The following is a 23,934-nucleotide window of genomic DNA, read 5'->3' as shown; positions in this document are numbered from 1 at the left end:
ATGGGTTTGCTAGTTACACCTGGGATATGAACAAGGCTGTCGCAAAGCAAAATGAACACAGAAATCCCTGCACTGAGGAGTGCACAGTGGGGCTAGTTTAATAAGTTCTCAGATTCATGTTTGGAAATATCTAAAATTCACTGGCGGTCCTATGAAATGTGAGGCTCTTTTGTTGCTTTTTATTTATTTTATAATCCGCCCCCTTTTTTTCTCTCTCTTAGGAAAGTTTTAAGAGCTCTAAAACCAGGAATCTTCAAAGTGTGGAAGCTTTAATGCCAGAGGTCAAAGAATGTTGGAGCTAGACCAAGAACACCAAGGCACTATGGCCAGAGGAGAAGAGCTTAGCTCCTGACTTCCGGTTTGCTAGTACTACATGAACCACCAGAGGGCAGAACGAGGGACCTCCTCCTCGCTCACTGTAAGGGTCAACAGCAGCACTTTGTCTATATTCCTGCTGAACTGAACTAGAAATTCAACAAGCACCAGTTTGCCTCAAAAAGAGCCTCTCTCTCTCTCTCTCTCTCTCTCTCTCTCTCTCTCTCTCTCTCTCTCTCTCTCTCTCTCTCTCACATACACACACAGTCACACACACACAAATACAAACACACAAACACACACATCATCACCACCCCCTTTTATTAAATTTATTTATTTATTTATTTATTGTTTACTAAAATAATACAAAAAAAGGGAGACAGGTATATTTACAAAACTCCATGGCTGGTACAGTACATAATTTTTAAGACACACTAAATGCTACAATCTTTCGGGTCCTGAGATTATTACAAATACCAACTCAAAGCTGTGTTCAGGTCCAGTTTTAGAGGGAAAAAAAAAATCCCAAAGTATTAAGTCACACACTTATTTGAAGTACAGCATATATTCCTTCAAGTTAGCAAACGCACTTTCCTACAAGCAGATGCAACCCAGTAACTGAGGCCTCTCCTCTAAAGGACCATCAACTCCTCGGCTCCTTCTTGGAGACTGGCTTGCAAACATGGTAGCATCTGTGTAGGGCAGAAGGGACCAAAGAGGAGCTGCTTCCCTACTGGGAAGTGGCTTTGCAGGGTGGACACTCACTGTATAAATAATTATTTTTCCTTCTGCTACTAAACAAAAGTCCCCCCTTATCTAAACTTTACCAAAGGGTTAGAAATCTGTGCTTAACATGACTAAAATTCTGACTCTTGTTTTCTGGGTATTGCAAATAGGTCTGCAGTTCCATGGTAAGTCTTACAACCATAAATAAACCTTGCTCACAAGGAGAGAGAGAGAAAACACCCATCTCTTAGTCACCTTGGTTAGACTTAAGTTCAGTATTTGGGACACAAAATTCACCAGAGATTTCTCTTCCTTTCCTTAAAGTCTGATAAGTTTAACAGGACAAGAGACACCATGAGGAGGGTCAAACTAGCACACTCTCCTCCAAGAACAGTTTAGCACGCCAGCATTTTCTAGAATAAGATAGTCTTTCAAAGACAGCTGAAAACAGGTCACTGAAAAGCTTGGCTCTCTTTCCTGAAAGCTGTGTGGGAGGAAAACCAGTCTTTACTGGGAGAGGGTCCCTGATGATCACATGCCAAAGTGTACATGCAATCTATGATGGAGTCAGAGCCAAAATGCCAGGAAAACTGACCAAAGCTGGCTCAACTTTCTAACTATTTAAAACAAATACTTTTGTCAACTAAGAAAAATATTTTTTTCCTTTTTATATTACTAGCCAAAATTAGGGCAAATCCTTGGTAATTTTGCCAGTGAATTTTCTAGTAGGGCATAACGTTTCTGTAAACAGTAGAGATAAGTATAACAGGAGGAAAGTCTACAGTTATAAGTACAGAAGATACAATCTGGTGTGGAAACTTCAGCACAGATTATCACACACACAGTGGCTAGTCTGGACTGCTGCTGGCTCTCGTGTTATCTCAGACAAATTACCTTAACTGAATTCTAACCAGAGCTCTATTAACAAGCATCTAACAACCAGATTTAGCAAACAAACAAACAAACAAACCCAGAATACTGTAGCAAAGTTGGGGCAAGTAATGTTTTTTTTTTGGAGAAACCTAAAATTAGGACTTAGGTCCTAACTAGGATTCAATGATCTGGTTGGCTCAGACCTTGGCAAAAGAGCTCTGTTGCAAGGAGGTATGAAAACAGTCAGCAAGGCAGACTGCTGTGAGCCCCTAATGAAAATCTGTATTTCTTCTGAAGAATCTTAAAATACACTGGTATCCCAGGCTATGTAAAAATGAGATCTACTTACTGTTACTGTGCACTGCTGTGTGGAGCTCTAGCTTACGTACATGCTGGGCAAGAGTCCCACCAGTGAGACAGACTCTCAGCCTATGAAATCTATTTTTTGAATATAAATGAAAAGAGAAGAAACCCCAGTCATCAGTGACCCCCAAGTTCTAGACTATGTATAGAACCTTAATTTGTACCATGAAAACTTCAAAACACGTCACTGACTAGTTTGGGTAGCAGTGTAAAATGTATACAAAGTTTGAATACTAGCTGCTATGAAATGGAAGTACATAGGAAAGACAGACAAGCAGAAACATCACGACACAAGGAGATCACAAATAGCCACCTTAAAGCAAATGGTCTGTTGAGTGTGCGTAAGAAAAGTGTCATTTAGCATCAGGCTACTCAAAGGTATTGCCACTAAACTCTAATATAATCTGTATTTGTATCCTTCACTAAGATGCAAACTCTCCCCATACAATCTTTACACTAGCTTGATGGGAACTGAGGGCAGAGGGCAAAGTAAGGGAGAAGAGGATATGGAGACAATTTACCTTTTCTCCCTAGATGTAACAACAGGCAATTTATACTGTAGTGGAGCAAGTGGTAACTTAAGAGCTCACACCAAAGGCAAGAGTGAAGACTGAAAGAAATGAAGACAAATTCAACATTGATATTTGAAACTAATTTTAATCAGAGCCCAAGACTGCAGCTCTGTCATCCTGAACACTAAGCTAAGCCTCTCAGCATTACACCGAGGTGACACTGTCATAAAAGTGCAAACACATTCCACAACATCAACTCTAGGTCTGCATGGGCAAAAGGATCTTCAGCTAGCGTTTTATGTGACGTTCACATTTTAGGGCAGATGAAAACAGATGATATTTATTTTAGGCTTCTGTTACTCTTCTCTAGAGGAAACACACATTCATTTGGGTTAATCTTAACATTTGTTATTGAACAATGAATAGGAATATAATGTGGAAAACGAAGCATATGCTTATCTGCATAGCTGATATTCAGAGGCTACTGGAGAGAAAAAAAAATCAACAAAAATCCCCAAAATGATTTTAGAAGGACTAGAGAATAACTAGGTCTGAGCCAGTTCTGGGTCAGCCCAGATGTGCTGGCTGCCTCAGCCCAGTGTTACCTCCTAACTCACCTGAGCTGGGTAATTACTCCTCAACACCCTGCACTCCACTCTCTCTGACCCTGAATATTTGCTGTCATTTAGACTAACCCCCCCGCTCCCACTCTCACATGCACTACTCAGCCCTAACAAAAACTATAGTATCCATTTGTTCCTGTTGTTATCGTTTTAAAGAGAAAAATGTTATGGATTACTACTTAGTGTGCATGCCTGGAGGGCAAAATAAAATGATGCTAATTTCCTTCCAGGAGTTAGGGAAATCATATTTCCTTCTATCCTGACCATCTTTACCTCTGCCCTAGCTAGGGAGTGAATTCTGTCGTTCTTCCTCCCATTTTACTACAACCCGAACAGCTGATGGCTCTGGCTGAAGAAGCATGAAATACAAAGTTAAAAGAACTCACAGCCGTCCCAGTGTAGGCTTGCCCACCCCCATTTCCATCCCCCGGGCAAAGATGGAGAATCCTACTGATACAGGAGTCGTATGTGGGAATCTGACTTACTCTTAGAAAGGTAAAAAATAGTTTTCCATCACCAGGCAAGTACTACAAGGAAATTAGATTCAGAATGTAGACAAAGGAGGCTTAAACTTTCAGGATCATTTATCCATAATTCAAACTTTATCTAACTTTACTTTCACAACCTTTGCAAATATCACACAAGTAATAACATCATAAAAGCTTTAAAAAATCTATTGATAGTTAAGAAACTTAGTGTTCATCCCCCTTTGATTTAATCTGAAACTAATAATTATACCACACAACAAATATGGCATGTTTAAATAGCAAATATACATCTAAATTAAAATTCCAGTGATTTTTTTTTAACTTAAAGACCATAGGGTGCTCTTTATATCCACTATAAGGAAAACATTTGTTTTTTTCAACCTCTGCAGGAAGATAATACTATAATTATATAGAATGTTTTAGAAAAACAAAATATTTTTGAAATAGTAAAGTCTCTGATATCCCTGGGAGGTAGGTGATTATTATTATTATACCCAACTGTCTCATGGGTAATCTGAGGCACAAAGGTTAAGTGACTTCCCCCTAGATAAAGTAGTTTAGGAACTAATGCTCACTACTGACCCTAAGCTGGCTAACAACAGTTTTGCTATAGGAACCTCTTCTTTTAGCCACAAGTCTCCTTTTTCAACTAAAATTTTACTTAAAAGGGGGTCCTTTGTAGATATACAGAGGATCAGTTCAACTTAGTCTTTTTCAACATGTTACATCTAAAAAAAAAAAAAAACAAAACAGAACCCTCCCCCCCAAGTCTTAGATACTGAAAGTTATGTTATTTTATTTTGCTCAGGAAAGACATTTAAACAATCATGAAATCAGAGCAAATCTGATCATCCGGCAATAAACAGACTGAACATTTCTCAAGTATGTCCAGATTATATAAGTGTTTTCTCACTGTCTAAAAATCTAAGTTTATTACGTTTCAGCTATACAATTTCAAGATCATTTTCCAGAAGAAAACGTCTTTTAATATTGACACGAGTGCCAACCTCCTCAAAAGTGTATTCAGACACCACCCCATGGTTCTAGCACTAGTACTGAATTTTGTCTGCATAGGGCATCATATCACCTTGACCAACAAATGCTCTTATTATCCTGATGCTTTCTCACACACTACTACTGAAAGATTTGAGGGGTAGAGAGAAGTGGATTACATCCAGAAATAGTCAATGAGTCCACCGAGTTTATTATGTTTGCAATAACCAACACATATGTTTTATATATATAATGCCCTATATGTATATATATATATATATATACACACACACACATATATATTAACTTCTACAGATATTCAGAAAGGGAAGCCAGCATCATGTGCAAAGACCACTTCCCAATCTGCCCATCTGAATCAACTCAAAGCAATGGAATAAACAAGGCAGTTCTGCAATGTCAACAGGGCAGTGCTTAGGAGGATTGCCATGGCACAGCTGCTCCTGGTTTCACACACGCTGTGCACCTCATACTGTGTCCACACACACAGAGCAGAAGGAAGAGAGTTATTACATGACATGATTTTGGCAAGTCTCAGATTCTTTCTCCTGAATCCCCTGACTTCATCAGTCTGTACTTGAGGGTATTTGAAAGTTTCAAAAGAGGGAGAAAAAGAAAGAAATAAAAGGCACTTAACAAAGACAAAGGCCTGAATTGAGCATGGTTTAGAGGAGTAATATAAGCATTTTACCAGAGATAAGAACTTATTTACAACGAGTTAAACTTTTCCCTTAAAACTTTACAAAATAAAATTGCATAACATGTTTGTGATCATTTATCTACTACTGTACTTTTCTCTGCTTTGTTTTTACAAAACCAAAAGCACCCTGAAAGCAAAACCAAACAAAGAGCCGCACATGTACAACTAGAAATCAAAGTGCCCTTCGGAGAACGTGGGTCAGCAGAAGCACCATGCTGAAGCACAGGGCAATGCTCAAGTCGAGCCTGGACTATAGACTTTTCTTTCTTCTACTTTCAATTTGAAAAATAAAACAAAACAAAAACCAACAAGGGGAACAAATCCCAAACTTCTCTAACAATACCAGGACCAGTGTGCTTTTATAGTACACTCCTAAATTAAAGTACCCTAGTTCTTCTACACAGGGGTCAAAGGACATGACAAAGTCTCCTACGAATAAAGCAGTTAAAGTCAGCCAACACAGGCAAAGATCATCTTCCAATGTAGCAGCAAGTAGGACAAACAATGAGTTCTAGAGACATTCCCAAAGAACAGAGTTCTCATAACCAATGGCAGTCGCAATAACAGTAGGATTTTCATTTTAGAAAGTCTTGAATCAAGGAGAGGTGGGAAGGGCTGTGGGAGAGGACAACAAGAGGAGAATAGGGGTGCCTACCCTTTCCATCTCTGCATAGTAAACAATTTAGATCTGCTTTGGGAAAAAATATTCTGGATTAAGATCACTTTCAATAAGCTGTTTCCAAGCAGGTGTCAAACCCACAGTCAATATACACCCACAGGTATATGCCCAGTTCTTTCCCCAGTGTTGGGACCCAAATAAGCCTTATTCGTTGTTTATGACACAAAACAAGATAATTTGGGCTAATAACATCCATCAAAGGGGTGGTGGGCATGAAAGAATGTACTAATTGAATCTTCTTGATTTCTTCAAAGTATCAGGACTCTGTTATTATACATTAACTTGGCTTCTTTTCCCCAAATCTTTTCTCCAGATTGTTTTAAAATCATGATTCTCACTCTTTGTTCTCAGAAGCAGGAGAATAACTATAATTTGATTTTAGTAGAGATTATTGCTTGCATTTACTTTGGAGGCTCTGAGTGAGCATGACACTTGGCTCGCAAACAGTCTCCAGCTGTGGTCCAGCACTGCTGCCCGAGGACAGCGCTGCTGACTGTTATTGCTTGTGAATACTGAGGATCACCTTTATATACAGTAACAGCTTAGACATCACATCAGTGAAGGCAATTTCAAAGATAAGACAGTTGGAAACAGACAGTTTAATCTTCCTGAATCAAGGACCCCATCGAATGGGACCTACATGTGCTGATTTACTTCTGCATTTGGATGTTGCTAACGTTCTTTAGTGATACACACTGCTCTACAGATATCCTTTCCAGTTACTCACCATTTTAAAAATAACATAATTTGACTTTAAGTGCAAAAATACAGTATGAATTGCAAGTCTCTGTTAAAAAATAACCAACTTATATGCTTGTTTAGTAATAAAAACTGTAAAGACAGGTAACCATAAAGTATGGACACCATTTTCAATGTTATGATATAGAAAGAAATGTATTTACATTTAGAAAGGACTTTGATTCACTTGTATAACATGAAAGGGTTGCTGGACTGGGGATCTGGCAGCAGTCCTTAAGGAGTCAAGACTGACAGGAACAGGATATATTTTACACAGCATAGTCTCAGAGCCCAGGGTAATCTTATAAAATGACATGGGAAAGAGAACCATCAAGGGTCTTCATATAGCATGGTTCAGAATCGATGGATTTAAGAACCTACAATTATTGTTTGACTTTTAATATCGATTGATTTATATGAATATGTATGTGTCTGCAAATACACAAATACACAAGTATCAGCAAGAAGAGACACTAACACACATGGACTTCTCTCTGGGTAGAGAAAATGAAGTACAAGGCTGCCTTCCTCAACAGACACCCCAGTACAGCAATCTATGAAGTATAAGCAGGCCTGTGAAACCAAGTTTCCTGGTGCTGACTTAAGCCAAGAGCTGAGCAAGTTTCTCTAAGAGACCTTTCAAATGAACCTTAACATGCTAAATTCAAGTCAAACCTCTCTGCAACATCCCAATATCTTTCTAAAATATCTACTGGGGCTTACATAGCCTCCTTATTTGTTTTATTGGTAAAGTAAATTTCTACAGTTAAGAAATTATACCAGTGATTCCTTTCCTTTGTTTACCTTTTTTCTTTTCTCTTTTCTTTTTTGAGACAGGCTCTCATTGTTAGTCCAGTAGAGACTAGCCTGGGACTTGCTGCTAAATACTTCAGGCTGGCCTCAAACCTGAGATCTTCCTGCCTCAGCTTCCTGAATTCTAGGATTACAAGCATGGGCCATCATACCCAGCTTCAATGTTCTTCTAAAAAAAAAAAAATCATCTTCCTTTACTGTAACGAGTTCTTGGAACTAAAGCTTTCAATTATTCATTGACTTTTTTGCTACTAAGCATGCCATTGCAACTTTGAAGTCAAATTATAGGCATAAAAATTGGAGCAGGTCTGTGATTGGCTATTATAGTCCTAGAGGCTTCTTGGGACTTTTGCTCATCAAAGGAAAATGGGGTCTGGTTAACACTCTTATCTGAATAAACTTAAATGATACAGGGTAATATGTAATGAGATTATAGAAGCAATCTTGTTATTACCAGGCTAGTCTGTCACCATATATAAAACTAAAGTTGTATCACTCAGAGCTTATTCTAGGATAGTCTGAAAATACTCAGAAGTTTAAAATTCAAGGACACCACAAACATAGCTGAGGCAAAATAAAATGTATCCCAAGAGAATTGTGTTTTCCCCTTCACACCCTTCATTGCCTCTATTCGCATATGAAAACTAGAATTAACAAATCTTATAATCTGTAGGCTGACTTGAATATTAACATTCTGAGTAAGTCCTAGTAAAACTTTTAAGATTCCAAATGCTCAAAACATCCTCCGCTGGGTATGGGTCATAAAGCTTCATTGTGATAGTTATATAAGGTGATCCTTTCCTGTGCACATCCGTATTCCTATTGGAATTCATCCCTTTAAAAATACCACTTCAGGATGAAAAACAGTCCACTATTATACATACACTATTTGTTTGACCCATGAAGAGACAGATGCTGTGCACACTCCTGTTTATATCAACAGCTCTAGTCACCTAAAGTACCGCTAGTGAAAGAGCACTGTGCAGGGAGGGAACTGGGCGTTTGCAGTTCTTGGCAGGCTGCAAGAGAGATGAGCAGCAAAGCAGCAGCCCAACAACAAAGACCCACATGTCAAGAGAAAATGCGAGCAGTCACTTCTGCGCATCAGGACTAGAAAGAACTATTAAGCAGTCAATACCAGATGACAAGTCACCTGTGGAAAGGAGTGCAGCACTTCCTTCTGAATGGAGGGCGAAACTGACCCTTTATAAAAAGGGATTATCTACATTTTGTCTCATAAGAGCACAGGCTCCTTTTCCTGACTTTAAAAATCTAGAAGCTATAGTACTACACATCACTGTGTTCACAGCAGCTTTGCTAAAGTATCTTCAGGCCGCTGACTCGCACGGGGACCTGCTATATACTGTAGAAGATTCAAGTTTGCTCAGGACATTTCAGGGCACAGTACTCTTCGGCTACTGTCTGGAGAGCCTCATTGCAACTGATTGTGGAAAATCTGTCCACTAGACAGACATGACTGAGTCTCCTTAAGCTGGGCTAATTCTACTTGTAGCTGCTTTTATTATGCACTTATCTGTAGAGTGTTCAGACCTAACCCCCAGGATGGATGGCCATTTACCCAAATCCTCTTAACTTCCTTCCTTCTCCCCAGTTTTTTCTTTTTCTTTTCTTTCCTTTTTTTTTTTTTTATACAGTCAGATTGACACTTCTGTGGGTTTGACAGCTGAGTCTGCTTTAAGTCGGTTAACACGGGAGCTTGGGTTTGAAAAGACCAAAGCTCCCTGACTTTGCACAAAAGCATCTCTTCCTCCTGCACTGGCTTTGCTCAAGTAACATTTCCTTTCTCTTCCTCCTCACCACAGTGCTTGGGACAAGCATGTAAACATGGACAGAAACAGCAGCCCTGTGACCACCAAGACTTCCCATCAGGTCGGTCCCGCCAGCCAGCCAAGTGGTTCCTCTCTCCCTTGCTGGAAAGTCACTGAGGTTTCCGTGGTAACTTAGTGTCCCCTTTACTTTGGCCTCCATCTGAGAAAAGAAACATTAAATTGATATGTTTTGCACATCGCAAAAAAGCAAAAGCAAAAGCAAGAAGAATCAGTTTATTGTGAATTACATTTCTAAAAAGATAACCTTTACCTCACGTGGTGATGGTATTACAGAAGTTGGTTCTGTAGACTGGTAGTGACTGAAAACTCTATGAAAACTATCCTGGCAGGTATGTACCATTCCATTTATTTACCTCATAATCATGTTCAATGCTGAGTTCTAAAGGAATCAGATCACACAATGCCCACCTTCCAGGGACCTACTCCATCTTTTGATTTCTTTGGAAGACTAGGCCATTTTTATTTTCTTATAAGTGGAATTAAGTATTTTTCCATAATATGGTAGGTGGTAATTCCCAAGTATTGTGAACATAGCACATTGGTGGTAAAAAAAAAAAAAAAAAAAAAAAGGTGCAGCTATGTCTTTGTTTAGGTCCTAACCTTGTGGTACTAGATGCAAGCCTGCTGCTGGGCCACTTGGTTTCTTTTTAATTTGGTTTTTATTGAGACAGGGTTTCTCTGTGTAGTCCTGGCTGTCCTGGAACTAACTCTGTAGACCAGGCTGGCCTTGAACTCAGAAATCCAGCAACTTAGTTTCTACATCTACCAATGCTGCTGTAGGTCACTTTTGGCAGAACATATGTAACTGTTCTATGTAACTCTCAGCCATACACTTCTAAAAACATTGGAGGAAGAGAAGATAGGGTTCCCCAGGCAAGAGTGGTACCCAGCAGCCCAGAGCACTGGATAGAAAAACAAAGACCCAAACAGAAGCCAGGTCTGAGAGAAAATGACAAAGGAATGGAACTTCACAAGAAGAGGAATCCTAAGTCACATAGTCATATCTACTCATGTCATAGCCAAGTATCTTGAAAAACATTAAAAAAAAATCAAAACAGACTGTTTTGGAAGTAAAGCTGTATCAATGTTAATGATTATTTCAAAGTTGTAGTAACAGTTCTACTAAGTAATCAGGGTTCTTTTCACTCACAATATATACATTTGTAGAGAGAAGTGAACTGATCTATGGTATAACCAAATTATTAAAATGGTAAATTATTTAATAATACTATTAAAATAGGATATTGTTCAAAGTAATGTTTAATTATCAAAGTAATTTAACTATCAAAATAAAGCAATCCCATTAACTGGACTGTGAAATTCTTTATAACAGAGTTTGGTACAATATGGCCCATGCCCAAGTCTGGCCATATCTGCTTTTGCTAATATAGTTTTATATTGGAAGTCAACTTTACTTGTTTATAAGTTAATTGTGGCTATTTTACAACGATAAAGTTGGGTAGTTATTAAAAAAAAGATTGTAGAGACTACAAGTCCAAAATGTTTATTATGTTAGCCATGTATGGTGGTGCACAGCATGCAATGTGTTCAAGGCTGGTATGATCTACAAAAGCACATTCTAGGCCAGCCAGGTCTACACAGTGAGACCCTCTTTCAAAACACAGACCAAACTGACCAACTAACCAAAAAAAAAAAAAAAAAAAGCTCCCCTTTGGCTCTGTTTTAGATAAGATAAAGAGAATAAACACTAATGGGCTCTTACTATCAACCATTTACTAAACGAGACTCTTTCAATCAGTTATTTTTATTATATTCCCATAGGAGGTCTATTAAAAGCCTTTTTTTTTGTTTTGTTTCCTATGTGGAGCAAGAGAAGTGATGTTGAGGCTTTTCAAACTCAATCTAAACTCAAGTTTAATGCCTTTTATTGTACTTTTTGAGTCAACAGTTTCAAACTTCAATTTTAGTTATTTGGAAAATCCTTAGTTTTCCCTTTCCTGTTCTGGGAAAGTGGTATTAACCAGATAGGAAGTTAGTTTACACAGAGCTTGAGTCTTTTGAGCAACAAGAATCCTGTTTGTCTACTTCCTTGTCGGTGGTCACATTCACACCAATCAGTCTCTAACTGAATCACACAACAGGAATATAGTTACCAAATCAAGTACAGAAAAAGCAGATGGGATTTCTGTTCCTTCTCTCAAGGATGAGCCTTGAGCATCTGACCACAGGATTAATGAGAGTCTACTGCCTCAAGACTGCTCCTCACTTCTAATTTCTGCCCTATGCTCAAGAGTAAAGCGGCTTAAAGATAGTTTATTTTAGTTTCAACTTTACGTGTCTGGGTGTTTTGCCTGCATGTATGTGTGTGCACCATGTGTGTGCCTGGAGGCCAGAGGGCATCATCTCTCCTAAAGCTACAGATGGTTATGAGCTGCCATGAGCTGAACTTAGGTCTGCTGTGAGAGCAGTCAGTGACTTTAACTGCTGAGCTCTTGACAATGCCTTCCAAGAAAGACTCCATGTGTGCAACGTGTATACTACAGTGTTTGTGTGCAAGTGAGAGGACACTATTGAGGAGTTGGTCTCATTGACCTTTTTTGTGAGTCCTGGGAACTCAAGGGCCTTTACCTGCTTGCTGAGCCTTCCTGCAGCATCTATGACTTTGGCTAGTTATTTTATAAATTCATACTTAAGCAACACATCTATATAATAAAACCCTTCAAAAAAGTCTTCTTGGGCTTGAGAGATGGCTCAGCAGTTGGCTGCTTCTACAGAACACCTGGGTTCAATTCCCAGCACCCACATGGCAGCTCACAACTGTGCAGGGGATCTGATATACATGTAGGCCAAACATGTACATAAAACGTACATAAAACAAACAAAAAAACCAACCAAACAATACCAATTGTTTTTTTTTTTCCAAAAAAATAAATAAAGTCATCTTCTAACAGATCTCATTCATCCTTTCCTTTTTCTTAAACGTGCTGCTGCCACTGAGGAAGCAGTCAAATGAGACACTTCCCTGGTGTTTTGTAACTTCACTCCACTGAGGAGGCAGTCAAATGAGACACTTCCCTGGTGTTTTGTAACTTCACTCCACTGAGGAAGACAGTCAAAGGAAACACTTCCCTGGCATTTTGTCACTCCACTCCCCCCACTTGAAGAACGTTTACTCAGCATCTCTAAACTCTTATAGACAGTAGCAACAAGCAGCTTGCTTACCGTTAAATGCTTGCTGTAAGTGTGCAGGCAGAGGAGAGTGAGGAAGGGCTGCCGCGTGCTGAGCTCCTGGCTGTAAACTCTTTAGTAAATCTGAGAGGAAAACACACTGGTCAGTGATCTCAAGATGTGAGCCCCTTGGATCAAACTTAGAAATAATGCCTTAGCTAATACCAGTGTAAGTCCAAGCGCCAAGGGCTTTCTAATACCACAACACACATACTTAAAACATTAACTTATGGAGATACAGTCAAGATTATAATAAGAACCCCCCAAACTTTGACTTTTTCTTGCATGTTGCATTTCAATAGCAATATGGTATTAGATGGTTCATCTCATTTAAAGTAGAGCAGCACTTACTCTGGGTTAGGCTGTGATGGAGAGCCGCTGAGGTAGATCCCGAGGTGGCTGTCACTCCAGCTGTGTCCGTTCCAAAGCCAAGTAGCTCCAAGGGAAACTGGAAGGGCATGGTCACTGGAACAAGGCCACCCAGCATCCCAAAAGGAGTCACAGTTTGATTTGTTACAGACAAAGGTGATGTCATGAGAGTCAGAGGTGAGGCATTAGCCAATAATGATGCTCCTGCTGTGGACTGTGTAGAAACCAGGGGTCAAAACAGATAAGAAATAAAGCAATGTCCCTAAATTGATTTAACATATTCATGGATGCAAGACTGTCTCTTTATTTGTTCTAACAAATCAAGGAAATTAAGACTGAGGTGAAAAATATAATCCAAAGAGTTACTAATAATGGTTCTGAAAGTTTGCAAGTGACAGTTGAGTATTTCTGTGTACACAGTTCTTTTGCCAGCACTGTAGTCTGCGGCTCAGATGCTCAATGCCCATTCTTGCTGGTAAGCCTCAAAGTCCAAAACCTACATTTCCCCTTCTCTGCTTCTCTGCGAGTCACTAGGAAGTAATTCCAGCCACTTCCACTGGGTCTCTGCAGGTTCACACCTCTGGTACAAGACCTGCGCTGCTGTCCTCACCTAGTGCTCCCTCATCCCAGGGCCTGAGGGGGATGAGGCCCTCTGAAAGCTCTTCATCCTTGGTCTTTCCTGTGCTTCTTTAGAGCTGATAACTGCCCAACCTACACCACAAAGGGTTCCAACTGTAGGACAGCACAGTACCTCTCCACATCCCACCCCAGACTCTCTCTTTCTACATCTTCACAGTTATGTCTAGATTCTCCCCATCTCCCAGTAATAATCTGATACTACTTGTATTCCTTTTTAAAATCTTAGTCAAGCATAGCCTCCTCCACTTTCCAGTCTAGTTTCTCCAGAACTACTGAAAGCTGGTTTCCATCACGCTGCTTTTCTTTTTTTTTTTTTTTTTTTTAAGATTTATTTATTATATGTAAGTACACTGTAGCTGTCTTCAGACACTCCAGAAGAGGGCGCCAGATCTCATTNCNGATGGTTGTGAGCCACCATGTGGTTGCTGGGATTTGAACTCTGGACCTTCGGAAGAGCAGTCGGGTGCTCTTACCCACTGAGCCATCTCACCAGCCCCACGCTGCTTTTCTAAGTGTAAATGCTTTCTCACCGGGCGTCAGTGGCGCACGCCTTTAGTCCCAGAACTTGGGAGGCAGAGCCAGGTGGATCTCTGAGAATTTAGGCCACCTTGGTTTACATAGCAAGTTTTGGGCCAGCTAGAACTTCCAAAAAACTTTTTAGAATTGAAATCCAAGTCTTCCAGCCTCAACATCTTAAGTACTGTGATTACTGGAAGGCCTCAGACATCACCAGGCCTGGTAAGGGCTGAATGTGTTAGAAAATATATGTAACTCTCCCACACATGTGTGGCACATTCATATTATACACGGCAGGGTTCATACTACTGCTGAGCAGAAAGTGAGCTCACTCTGCAGAAGCCATCTCGTTCGCTTCTACTCTCCCATCTCCTCCTCTTTCCTCCTCTCCTTTGTTACTAAGGAGATTTCTAAGCTCAGTTCTGACCTGTCACTTCAGGTTTGATCCTATGAATCAGAGTTTAGCAACTAACACCATGTGGGTTTCCAACACTTTACCTGACGTACCCCGCCCCGCTGCCATCTCCCACTTTGTCCTGCCTCCCCTGCCTTTGGCAAGCATTTCTTTTTCAGGTGTTGGGACTGTGATCTTAGCCTGCAGGCCTCAGAACTGTAGGGCAGTTTCCTCCTCACACCTAAGAACTAATCCTCACCACTCTGCTAAGTGGCACTTGGAAGGAAGGGTTGCCAGCCTTTTTCTTTATTATGCCGATTCTGATACACAGAGGGTACATTTATGAAAAATATCCAGTTAAAGCAACTAGGATAAAAAGGATCCTGCATCAGTTTAAAAGTAAGCAATAATGATTTCTTCATATTAAACATTAAATCTATTGAAGCATCAAGATAGTCTCAAGGCTGTATCCTGAATGGACTCCCTCAGTGAAAACAGTAAATAATGCAAATGAGTTGAACCTATTAAAGTATTTCTGCAAGGATCTAACTGAAGCATTACAACAGATAGAGAAGATAAATTGGGACAAGTTCCTATTTTTAAAAATAACTTGAATATCAGCAATTAAAAATATGTTATAACTAATGTTTTATACTTTCTAAGAATTTTTCAAATCTGGTTTTATTTATGGAACTGGAATGCCAGGTGATCTCCATGTCACACTGACATGTAGAAGTTTCTTTAAGGGACACTTTAGGAAGCAGAAAATCCCACTGTTTATATAACATTTGGGAGCACAGAAAAGCTGTCAACATTATCTACATAGGCAGAATACAGAGTGTCCATAATCAGACATGGTTTCTAAGCTGTCTCCATTTGAGGAAAACCATGAATGGAAAGCGCTTTCTCTGGCAGGCAGGCACTTGTTCTTACAAAGTTGTCCATTCTGTTTGGTGAGTCAGAGGTTTCCCATTCACGCAGAATAATACTCTGAAATGCAGCCATACTGTTCTCTCAGGTAAGACTTCCTTCCAGCAGCAGCCATACCATTCTCTCAGGTAACACTTCCTTCTAGCAGTCTCCCTTCCACAAACCCCAAGTCCTCCCTGGTCCCCTTGACATAGTGTGGTTTTCTCCCCAGCCTTTGCTCACACAACACAGGAGGGCTCTTTCACTTGGTATGTTTATACTGTTGTTTCCTCTAGCCCATACCAACTTCCGTCTTCTCTACACATGGTTGTGCCCTGTTTCTCCAGCTCTCTGCTCAAACTCAATAGTATTTCCTTTAACAGGTCTTCTGTAGTCGATGATCTTAGCAACAACCAATTTTAAACAATCTTTTCATAGCACATGCTTTTTTAAAAAGTACAACTTGTATTTAGTTTATCTAAAAAGGTATGTTCCACGAGAACGGGTAATAGAGAACGGGTAATAGAATGTTGTTCACCCTGGTTCCCCAGCACAGAGAAGAAGCTTGGCACATAGTACTCAGTTTGCTTACTGAATGATGACTTCTAGAATCATAAAGAGGCAAATATCCTGGGGTCGTATAAAGTCAGTAAGTTGAAGGTCAAGAAAGAGGAAGAACGTTCTGGAAGGGAAGTTATTAAGTAGAAAGTAGACAGAATTAATAATAAGATTTGAGCTTCCAACCTTTGTCAAAAGACACTGTGCTTCAGATAGCCCTGCAGATGCCTTGTAGACAGGAGGTGCAGCCTTTGAGAGCAACAGGCCCCAGATTTACTCGCTCATCAAGGACCATCTGCTTTCAGCAGCTGGCTTTAATAGGCATCTGGAGGCCATAAGCCGCTGAGAACACGTCAGAGATGCTAATGCATGACAACAACTACCCAGCTGTAAATAAACTGTTGACTTTTCCTGAGTCAAACCAGTAAGAGAGATTAAAAACAGATCAAAGAGGCAAGCACCTTGGGGTTTCCGTGTCACAAAGCCATTTGGGAGTGGAAGAGTACCGGGAAGGAACTTGTCTGGAGCACAGATTTTGTCATGCAGCTTTCTTGCTGACAGATCAGTTATTCTTAAGATAGTGAATAGCTTCCTTTGGCATAAATGATAATAAAATGCAAGAAGGTCAGACAGATTTCAGAGGTGAAAAAAGTGAAGGACAATTTAACCAGGTACTTGGAGGCATTGAGGTAAAGAACAATACACAAAACCATCTTTTAAGTGTAGAAAACTCCCCTAACATTTTATACTAGGACAGTTTCGAGGCCATAACTCTGACAGTGCAGCATGTCATGGGAGAGTTAACCAAAATCTGATCACCATTTCAGCAAAACAGTACAGCTACATGAGAACTGAAATTCTTCTTTTTATAATGGAAGTTACAAGATAGCCAATGGTAACATGTATAAAATTAAGTTTGTCATTCAGTCATTCATTCATTCCTCTTTGTACAAGGTCTCACTAGGCTCACTATGGAGCCTGGACTGAGTTGGAACTCACTGAGCACTAGGCTGAACTCAAACTCAGATGTTATGCCTCTCCCTGGGAATAGTAAGCCACACCACACCTGATTGCCATTCATTATTGCTACAGGCTGGGCACGGTGGTGCATGCCTAGAACCCCAGCACACAGGAAGCAGTGGCCTTCTTGAAGGCCCTGTCTCAAAAAAACAAAACTGTGGATCATAAGAGAAGAGTATGGACCAGGAACTACTACTGTTGTTGGAATTAAAGGCTAATTTTAGAAAGTTGCTTCTTTAGCCAATATGAATAGTAATGAAGGCTAACTCCCAGATCTTATCCATAATTAACAATTTTAACAAATAATCCCCATAGTCAGTGTATGAGTTTTGTTATTTACCTTTCTACCCTTTTTCTTTAACACTCTTTGAGGAAAGGTCTTACTATCTTGCTGGTCTTGAACTTATGGGTTCAAGTGGCCCTTTCACCTTAGTGCTGAGATGTAAGTTAACAACACCTCACTCAGCTTCATTTTCTTATGATTAGTATTCCTGAGCCTACAGGAATGGGGAAGAAGGATACAAGTGGAAGAATGATACCTTGGTATTATTAAATGTGTATTCAACCCAAGTCTTACATTATACTGAACTGCATGAAGCCTCTACAAACAGCAAGGGGAAAATTTCATTAAATTACCATTCCACAAATTAGGAAGCAGCAAGAACTTAAAAGCATTGACTTAGACAACTCATTTCACAGATGAGTCACATTCTCAAAGATTTAAGTACCTGCACCTCATAAAATACTTATTTTCTTTCCCTTTCTTTTTCTTTCTTTCTTTCTTTCTTTCTTTCTCTCTTTGCCTCTCTCTCTCTCTTTTAAGTTTTTTATTTACTGTATGAGTATCTGCATGTGCACCTGCATGCCCGAAGAGGGCCCTAGATTTCACTACAGATGGTTGTGAGCCACCATATGGTTGCTGGGAATTGAACTCAGGACTTCTGAAAGGGCAGCCATCTCTCCAGCACATGTATTTTCAAAAAGGTATTTACAACATAACATTATGTAAGGCAGCTTTCTGAAAACAGCCTTAGAACGCCCTACAAATAAAAGGTGGTGCACACAGGCACACAAGCGGCTTTTGTCTTCTCTCTAAATTTGCTCATAGTGAATATACATGACTTCCAGGAGGAAAAAATATTAAAGAAGCCACATCATTTATATGAAGAACAAGTCTCTTGAAAGCCTCAAAATATAGACAAGGCAGAAAAATTAACACAGTACAAGTGATTTAGAAGTCAGAGCCAAGAAATATATGAACAACATATCAGATGTTTTAGTCCAAGACTAAAATTCAGCAGTTGGGAGACTGTAACAGGAGGATTGCTACAATTCTGAAGCTAGCCTGCACTACAGAGTAAGGTGCTGTCCCAATAAAAAAAAAAAAGTTGGGTTTAGCAGCATATGCTGGGAATCTCAACTTCAGGGACAGGTAGGCAGGTCTGTATACAAACGTCTAGTCTCTAAACAAAGCACTGAATCAGAAACAACTACCAAACACAGAATAACATAGCCTTTATTTTTATTAAAAAAAAATCCTAAAATTACATTTATTCTTGGGCAGGGGATTGTGCCATGGTATGTGGATGTGAGGCCAGAGGACAACTTTCGAGTGTCTGTTCTCCTTCTACCATGTGGGTCCCAGGGATGGAACTCAGTCGTTACCCTTGGTAGCAAGCACCTTTACCCATTCAGCCATCTCACTGACTAAAAATATAATATTCTTGAGCTGAAAAAATAGTCAGTTCTGAGGTTCTTTATGTCCTAAGTACAAAATTAATGAAATTAGATAAATACAGCTACAGTCGTCTAAGAATACTGGGATTTAAAGGTATATTTTCTACTCTCAGCACAGAAAACTCATCACTTATAAAAGGGTGTAATATAATCATCACAGCCTTAGACTGCTCTATAATCCTAAATACCAAAAAAGGAATTCTGAGTGGCAGTTTGTGAGCCATGAAGTGCACTCTCGGGTGTTACAACACACAAAGATGTGATCAGGTTTGCAACAGCAATGGTGAAGGAAATACTATTTATGTCCCTTCCAGCAAACAAGCCTTGACTAATTGAGAGGCAAGTTTACACTTAAAAATTAGCAAATTGGGAAGATGTGGTATATAGGCATCCCACATTAAGCAGACAGGATTATACATAACAAAAAAGTTCATGTAAAATAAAATTTTGGGGAGGATAAATGCTTAACATACAAATGTATAAATTTGATTTACTAACTAAAGAAGGTAGCTCAGTGGTTAAGAACACTTGCTGCTCTTTCAGATGACTTAGAGGCTGGTTTCCAGCATCCAAGGCTGACACCTGCCTATAACTCCAGCTCCAGGGAATCGGCTGCCATCTTCTGGCCTTTTAAACCACTGCACCCACTATGCACATCATGCCCTCTCACACATTATAAAGACAGAAGAAAAGGTAGTCGAGTGAATATATGCTAAACGCCTGCACTACTTATATATATATTTGCTTTTAGTAAGAGAGAGAGTGAGTTTGTGAAGACTTTTTTCCCTCACCAGGGTGTCATACAACCCATGCTGGCCTTGAACCTGATGTGTAACCAAAGATAACTTAGAACTTCTGAACATCTGGCCTCTACCTTGCAAGAATTAAGATCGCAGGAATGCACCACCATGCCTGGCTAAGAGATAAAGTTTTAAATAACCACTCAAGTATTGTTTTTCAGAACAAATACTAAGGTAAACTTGACTTTTCCCGGGTATTGGGAACTGACTTTGGGGTTTCACACATTAGAGAGACTATCTCTCAGCTAACGTGCCCACCGTCTAAAGTTATTTTTTTATTTTTAAGACTCTGTTGTGCAGCCCAGGTTAGCTGAGAATCCCCTTCATATAGCCCAGGCTGGCCTTCAACCTGAGTTCTTCCTGCTCCAGCTTCCATGTGCTAGAATTACAGGTGTATGGCAGCATACACAAGGCCTAACATGACACTTGGGTGAAGAAATGAAAAACCCACATTCCAGTGAAAGCTTCACCCAGCACTAGGATGTCAACACTGAGAACATTTGATAGGCCTGGTTGTCTTCAGCCCATTTTAAACACATACCATGTGTTGTGTGCATCACCTGGGAAGTCATTAAGGCGACTCAGAGTTTGCTCAATCTTACATTCATTATATAAATGCACAGTCCATACATACCTGCACACTGGCTGTTACCACTGAAGACCCTGAGGCAGAGGTTGGTCTATGTGCAGTAGACAACGGTTTAGTAGCACCCTGTGTTCCACTTCCTGTTCCCCCAGATAGACTAGTCCTATTAGCTCCACTTGAGTTAAGGTTGCTACCTCTGCTGGCAGGTACATTCATTGGGATTCCACTCAAGCTGTTCTTCCCAACAGTTCCAGTGGATGATGAGTTTGTTAGTTTAGAAGGGGCCTGAAGAGTTTTTGTAGTCGGAAGGCCAGAAGTGCGATTTGAGGGCAACAAATTCAGAGTGGGAGACTGTCTGCTGATGTTCATTCCACTGGGCTGTTTATGGACAGGGTTGTTACTTGTGGAGTGGCTACTCTGGGCTACTAGTGCGTTTGGACTAGAAGAACGTGGGCATACAGCAGGCTTGGGAGTTGGGTTGGATTTAGAAATCAGTTTAGTAGATATTGAAGGCTTAGCTGACAGAGAGGGCTTGGGTGAAACAGAAGGCTTAGGTGAGGGCAAAGGTTTGGGAGATGTGGCAGGTTTGGGAGATGCGGCAAGTTTGGGAGATGCAGCCATTGAGAAGGGAGATTTGAAACCCTGCGTGGAGATTTGTGACACCATAGCCTTGGCTAAATAGTTACTGGAGGTAGTGGTACTCGGTGCTGTCCTAGAAACTAGGGGGTGGGGCCCCTGAGAACCATTTCCAGGTGATGGGGTAGACAAAGGGAGGCGATACATCAGTGGCTTATCTGAAGTCTTGAGTAGTTGGGACGAACAGGAAAGTTGGGGGTTATTACTTAATTTCACCACTGGGTTGGTCTGTGATTTACTAATGGTGGCTTGCAATGGAGACACATAGTTCTGCTGGACAGCTGAGTGCTGGTGCACCTTTGTGACTTGTGTTAACGAAGAAGCATCTTGGGCCTCTGATGTTCCCAGAGCATGAGAGGAGGCAGCAGCTTGGGCTTGGGAGGAGGAGACATGAGTCTGTGAAGAGGAAGAAGCATGTATCTGGCTTGACCTTTGCAGTCCTTGCTGGAGTAGCCTGGCTGGCAAAGGTTCTAAGGAAACTTTAGGGTTCTGAATTGAAGAACCAGCAATAAGGCCTGAAGAAATACCAGTATGAGCTAAATCCTGGGGTTTCTTTGGTACTGGCCCCGTGTGACCAGCAATAAGACTTGATGAGTGAGCAGTCTGAGTAGAATCTAGTTTTTTGGGAGTAGCCAGTGGTAACTTACTCATGATACTTGCTAGCTTTTCTTCTCTCAGTCCTGGACGAGGTTTTGTAGTTGGCACATTTAGCCTTGAACCAACTGAGGGGCCCTTGTTCCCATTGTTGATGACAGCTAGAGCTTCAGATACAAGATCCAGTGAGGCTGAGGGGAAAGAAAGGTCTTCATCGAGGGAGTCATCAAGGCAGATGGTTTCTTGGGCTGGTGCTGAGCTAGAGCTGGCTGAGGCAACGATGGATGTACTGGAGCTCGTGGAAGGACCGCCACCTGAAGCCACCACGGATGCAGGAGCTTTGGGGTCTTTTTTTGGGCTACATTCCTAGCATAAGTAGCATTATATTAGAAAAAAAAATACAGTTAATTTACAAATTTTAAATTTAGTTTTTATAAGGCTAAGAAATTCTTATGATGACTAAAATTATTAATTTTTGGTTATTTTGTTTGTTCTGATATAGGTCTGTTTATAGCCTTGCCTGTTCTGGTGCTCCTTCTGTAGATTAGGCTGACCTTGAACTCACAAAGACATATATGTGCCTCTGCCTCCCAAGTACTGATATAAAAGTCATATGCCACAGTACTGGGTCCTTTATTTTAAAGCAAGAAATTTTGAAAAGACTGCCAAAACCAAAATAACATTAAGACAGTACTCTACCCAGCTCTCCAAGTAACAGCGTGTGACACACTACACCACCATGTCCTTGCAAGTCATCTTACCAGGACCTGAAAATGGGGCTAAAGGATACTAACTGACATCACTCGTTAACTCCACTTAAATTAGAAGTTCAGAACCTATGTCCATCCCGGCTTATCAGACACTTTCACTGTCCTGGTGCTGGGAAGGGACTTCATTTCTACATCAAGACTATGACTCTTGTCTAATAAGGTTTGCTGGGGTGTTAACTCTTGCTCTCTGCTTCCTTGTATTTCTACAGCTCCCAACCACCACTGTATTAGGAAACCAGTGAGTTACTCAACCATATTTAAATCATTCTACTAATTTTGACTGACATCATTTGTAATGTATCAAGTATGTGCTTACTGTCTCCTACAAGCGAGAAGACACTGGTCTAAATCTTAAGTCTAAGTTTTACTGTCCTAAGAAAATGACGGTATCAATAATTAAAATGCTAAACATCTAAGTGAATACTGTCTGTTAAATTAACTTTCTTAAAATTCAAGGAAGAGTTAAGAGAATTATAGTTTAAAATAGTTCAGAGAAAAAAATATTAGCAAGTTAAAGAGCAACCATTTATTTGTTGATAGTAATATAAAGTTCTAGATTTCATGTTTAAGATAAAGACAAAACTACTGCACAGTAGTTATCAGTAAATCATTTCAGAGGTGCTACTAGCTCCTTAGAATGAAAGTCCCAAACCCAGAGTCTTTATATACTGATGTACACAGCCACACCACTTACCTTCAGCATAGTGGGAAAAGAACCAACAGGAAGGGTCTTTACCAGCACCGCCTACGGTGTTACAGTAAGTAAGCTGTTAAGAATGCTGTCACACTGACTTCCATAGCACTTGTCCTACACTTTTATTCCAACAATGTAAAAGCCTCACTATTATAGTAGTGTGGGTAGGACCCCATTAGGGACCACTGCTTGCTAGATGAGGGGTAGACATGGACACATGCTTGGACATGTTGACAGTCCAAGCACACTATTACTAAAACTTCATCTTTAGAGAGTAAAGGATTGAGGTGGGGGCAATAATACCAAAGGTATCACCAGCACAAAGTTTCTATTTTAATTATCTCTTTTGGGGGAGGCAGAGTCTTTTTTATCCCAAGTTAACCTCCAACTCCATCAGGTCAAGGGTCAGCTTGAACTTCTGATGCTACTGTCTCCACCCACTGAGTGCTGAGATTACAGTCACGCACTACCATGACTGCTTAGTAATGATGTGAGGGCTTCAAGGATGCTAGAGCAAGCACTTATCAAATGAGCCCTACCTATGTTATGGATATGTCTGCCTTTGTACCTTAAACAGTCACTTTGGTAGTGAAGGAAGACTTGTTCCTGGCTAAAGAACAGATGAAATGTGATAGGGCTCACAGCTTCTCCTTAGCACTGTCAATATGTTCTTTTTTCTTGGAGGTAAGAGCAGGTCTATGCATCCCTTAGTGACCTGGAGTTATATAGAAGACAGACTGGTCCCAAACTTGCTGCAATTCTTCTGCCTCTCCCTCCAGAATTCTGGGATTACAGATTAGTACCACTATGTCTAGGTAATTTTATGTTTTAA

The 23,934-nt window shown here is 40.3% G+C and overlaps 1 protein-coding gene across 4 annotated transcripts in view; it reads right to left on the bottom strand.

Annotated features, from left to right (window-relative positions):
- Positions 1-652: 652 nt before the first annotated feature.
- Positions 653-23,934, bottom strand: part of Ubn2 (ubinuclein 2) — a 76,020-nt gene continuing 52,738 nt past the window's right edge. For 2 of the 4 annotated variants that reach the window (XM_029478831.1, XM_021165456.2), the window contains exons 14-18: positions 23,103-23,153; positions 20,457-22,004; positions 13,232-13,463; positions 12,875-12,964; positions 653-9,830 (exon numbers count right to left, since the gene is read on the bottom strand). In XM_029478831.1, the coding sequence (XP_029334691.1) occupies positions 9,781-9,830; positions 12,875-12,964; positions 13,232-13,463; positions 20,457-22,004; positions 23,103-23,153 (1,971 nt within the window). In that variant the 3' untranslated portion in view covers positions 653-9,780. The remainder of the gene's footprint in view (positions 9,831-12,874; positions 12,965-13,231; positions 13,464-20,456; positions 22,005-23,102; positions 23,154-23,934) is intronic. The other 2 variants (XM_029478832.1, XM_021165455.2) reach the window with 2 other exon arrangements.

Source organism: Mus caroli, chromosome 6 (assembly GCF_900094665.2).
Source record: "Mus caroli chromosome 6, CAROLI_EIJ_v1.1, whole genome shotgun sequence".
In the NCBI taxonomy this organism is placed as follows: domain Eukaryota; kingdom Metazoa; phylum Chordata; class Mammalia; order Rodentia; family Muridae; genus Mus; species Mus caroli.
Note: the sequence above shows the minus strand (reverse complement) of the source record. Positions and strands in the feature narration are given on the sequence as shown.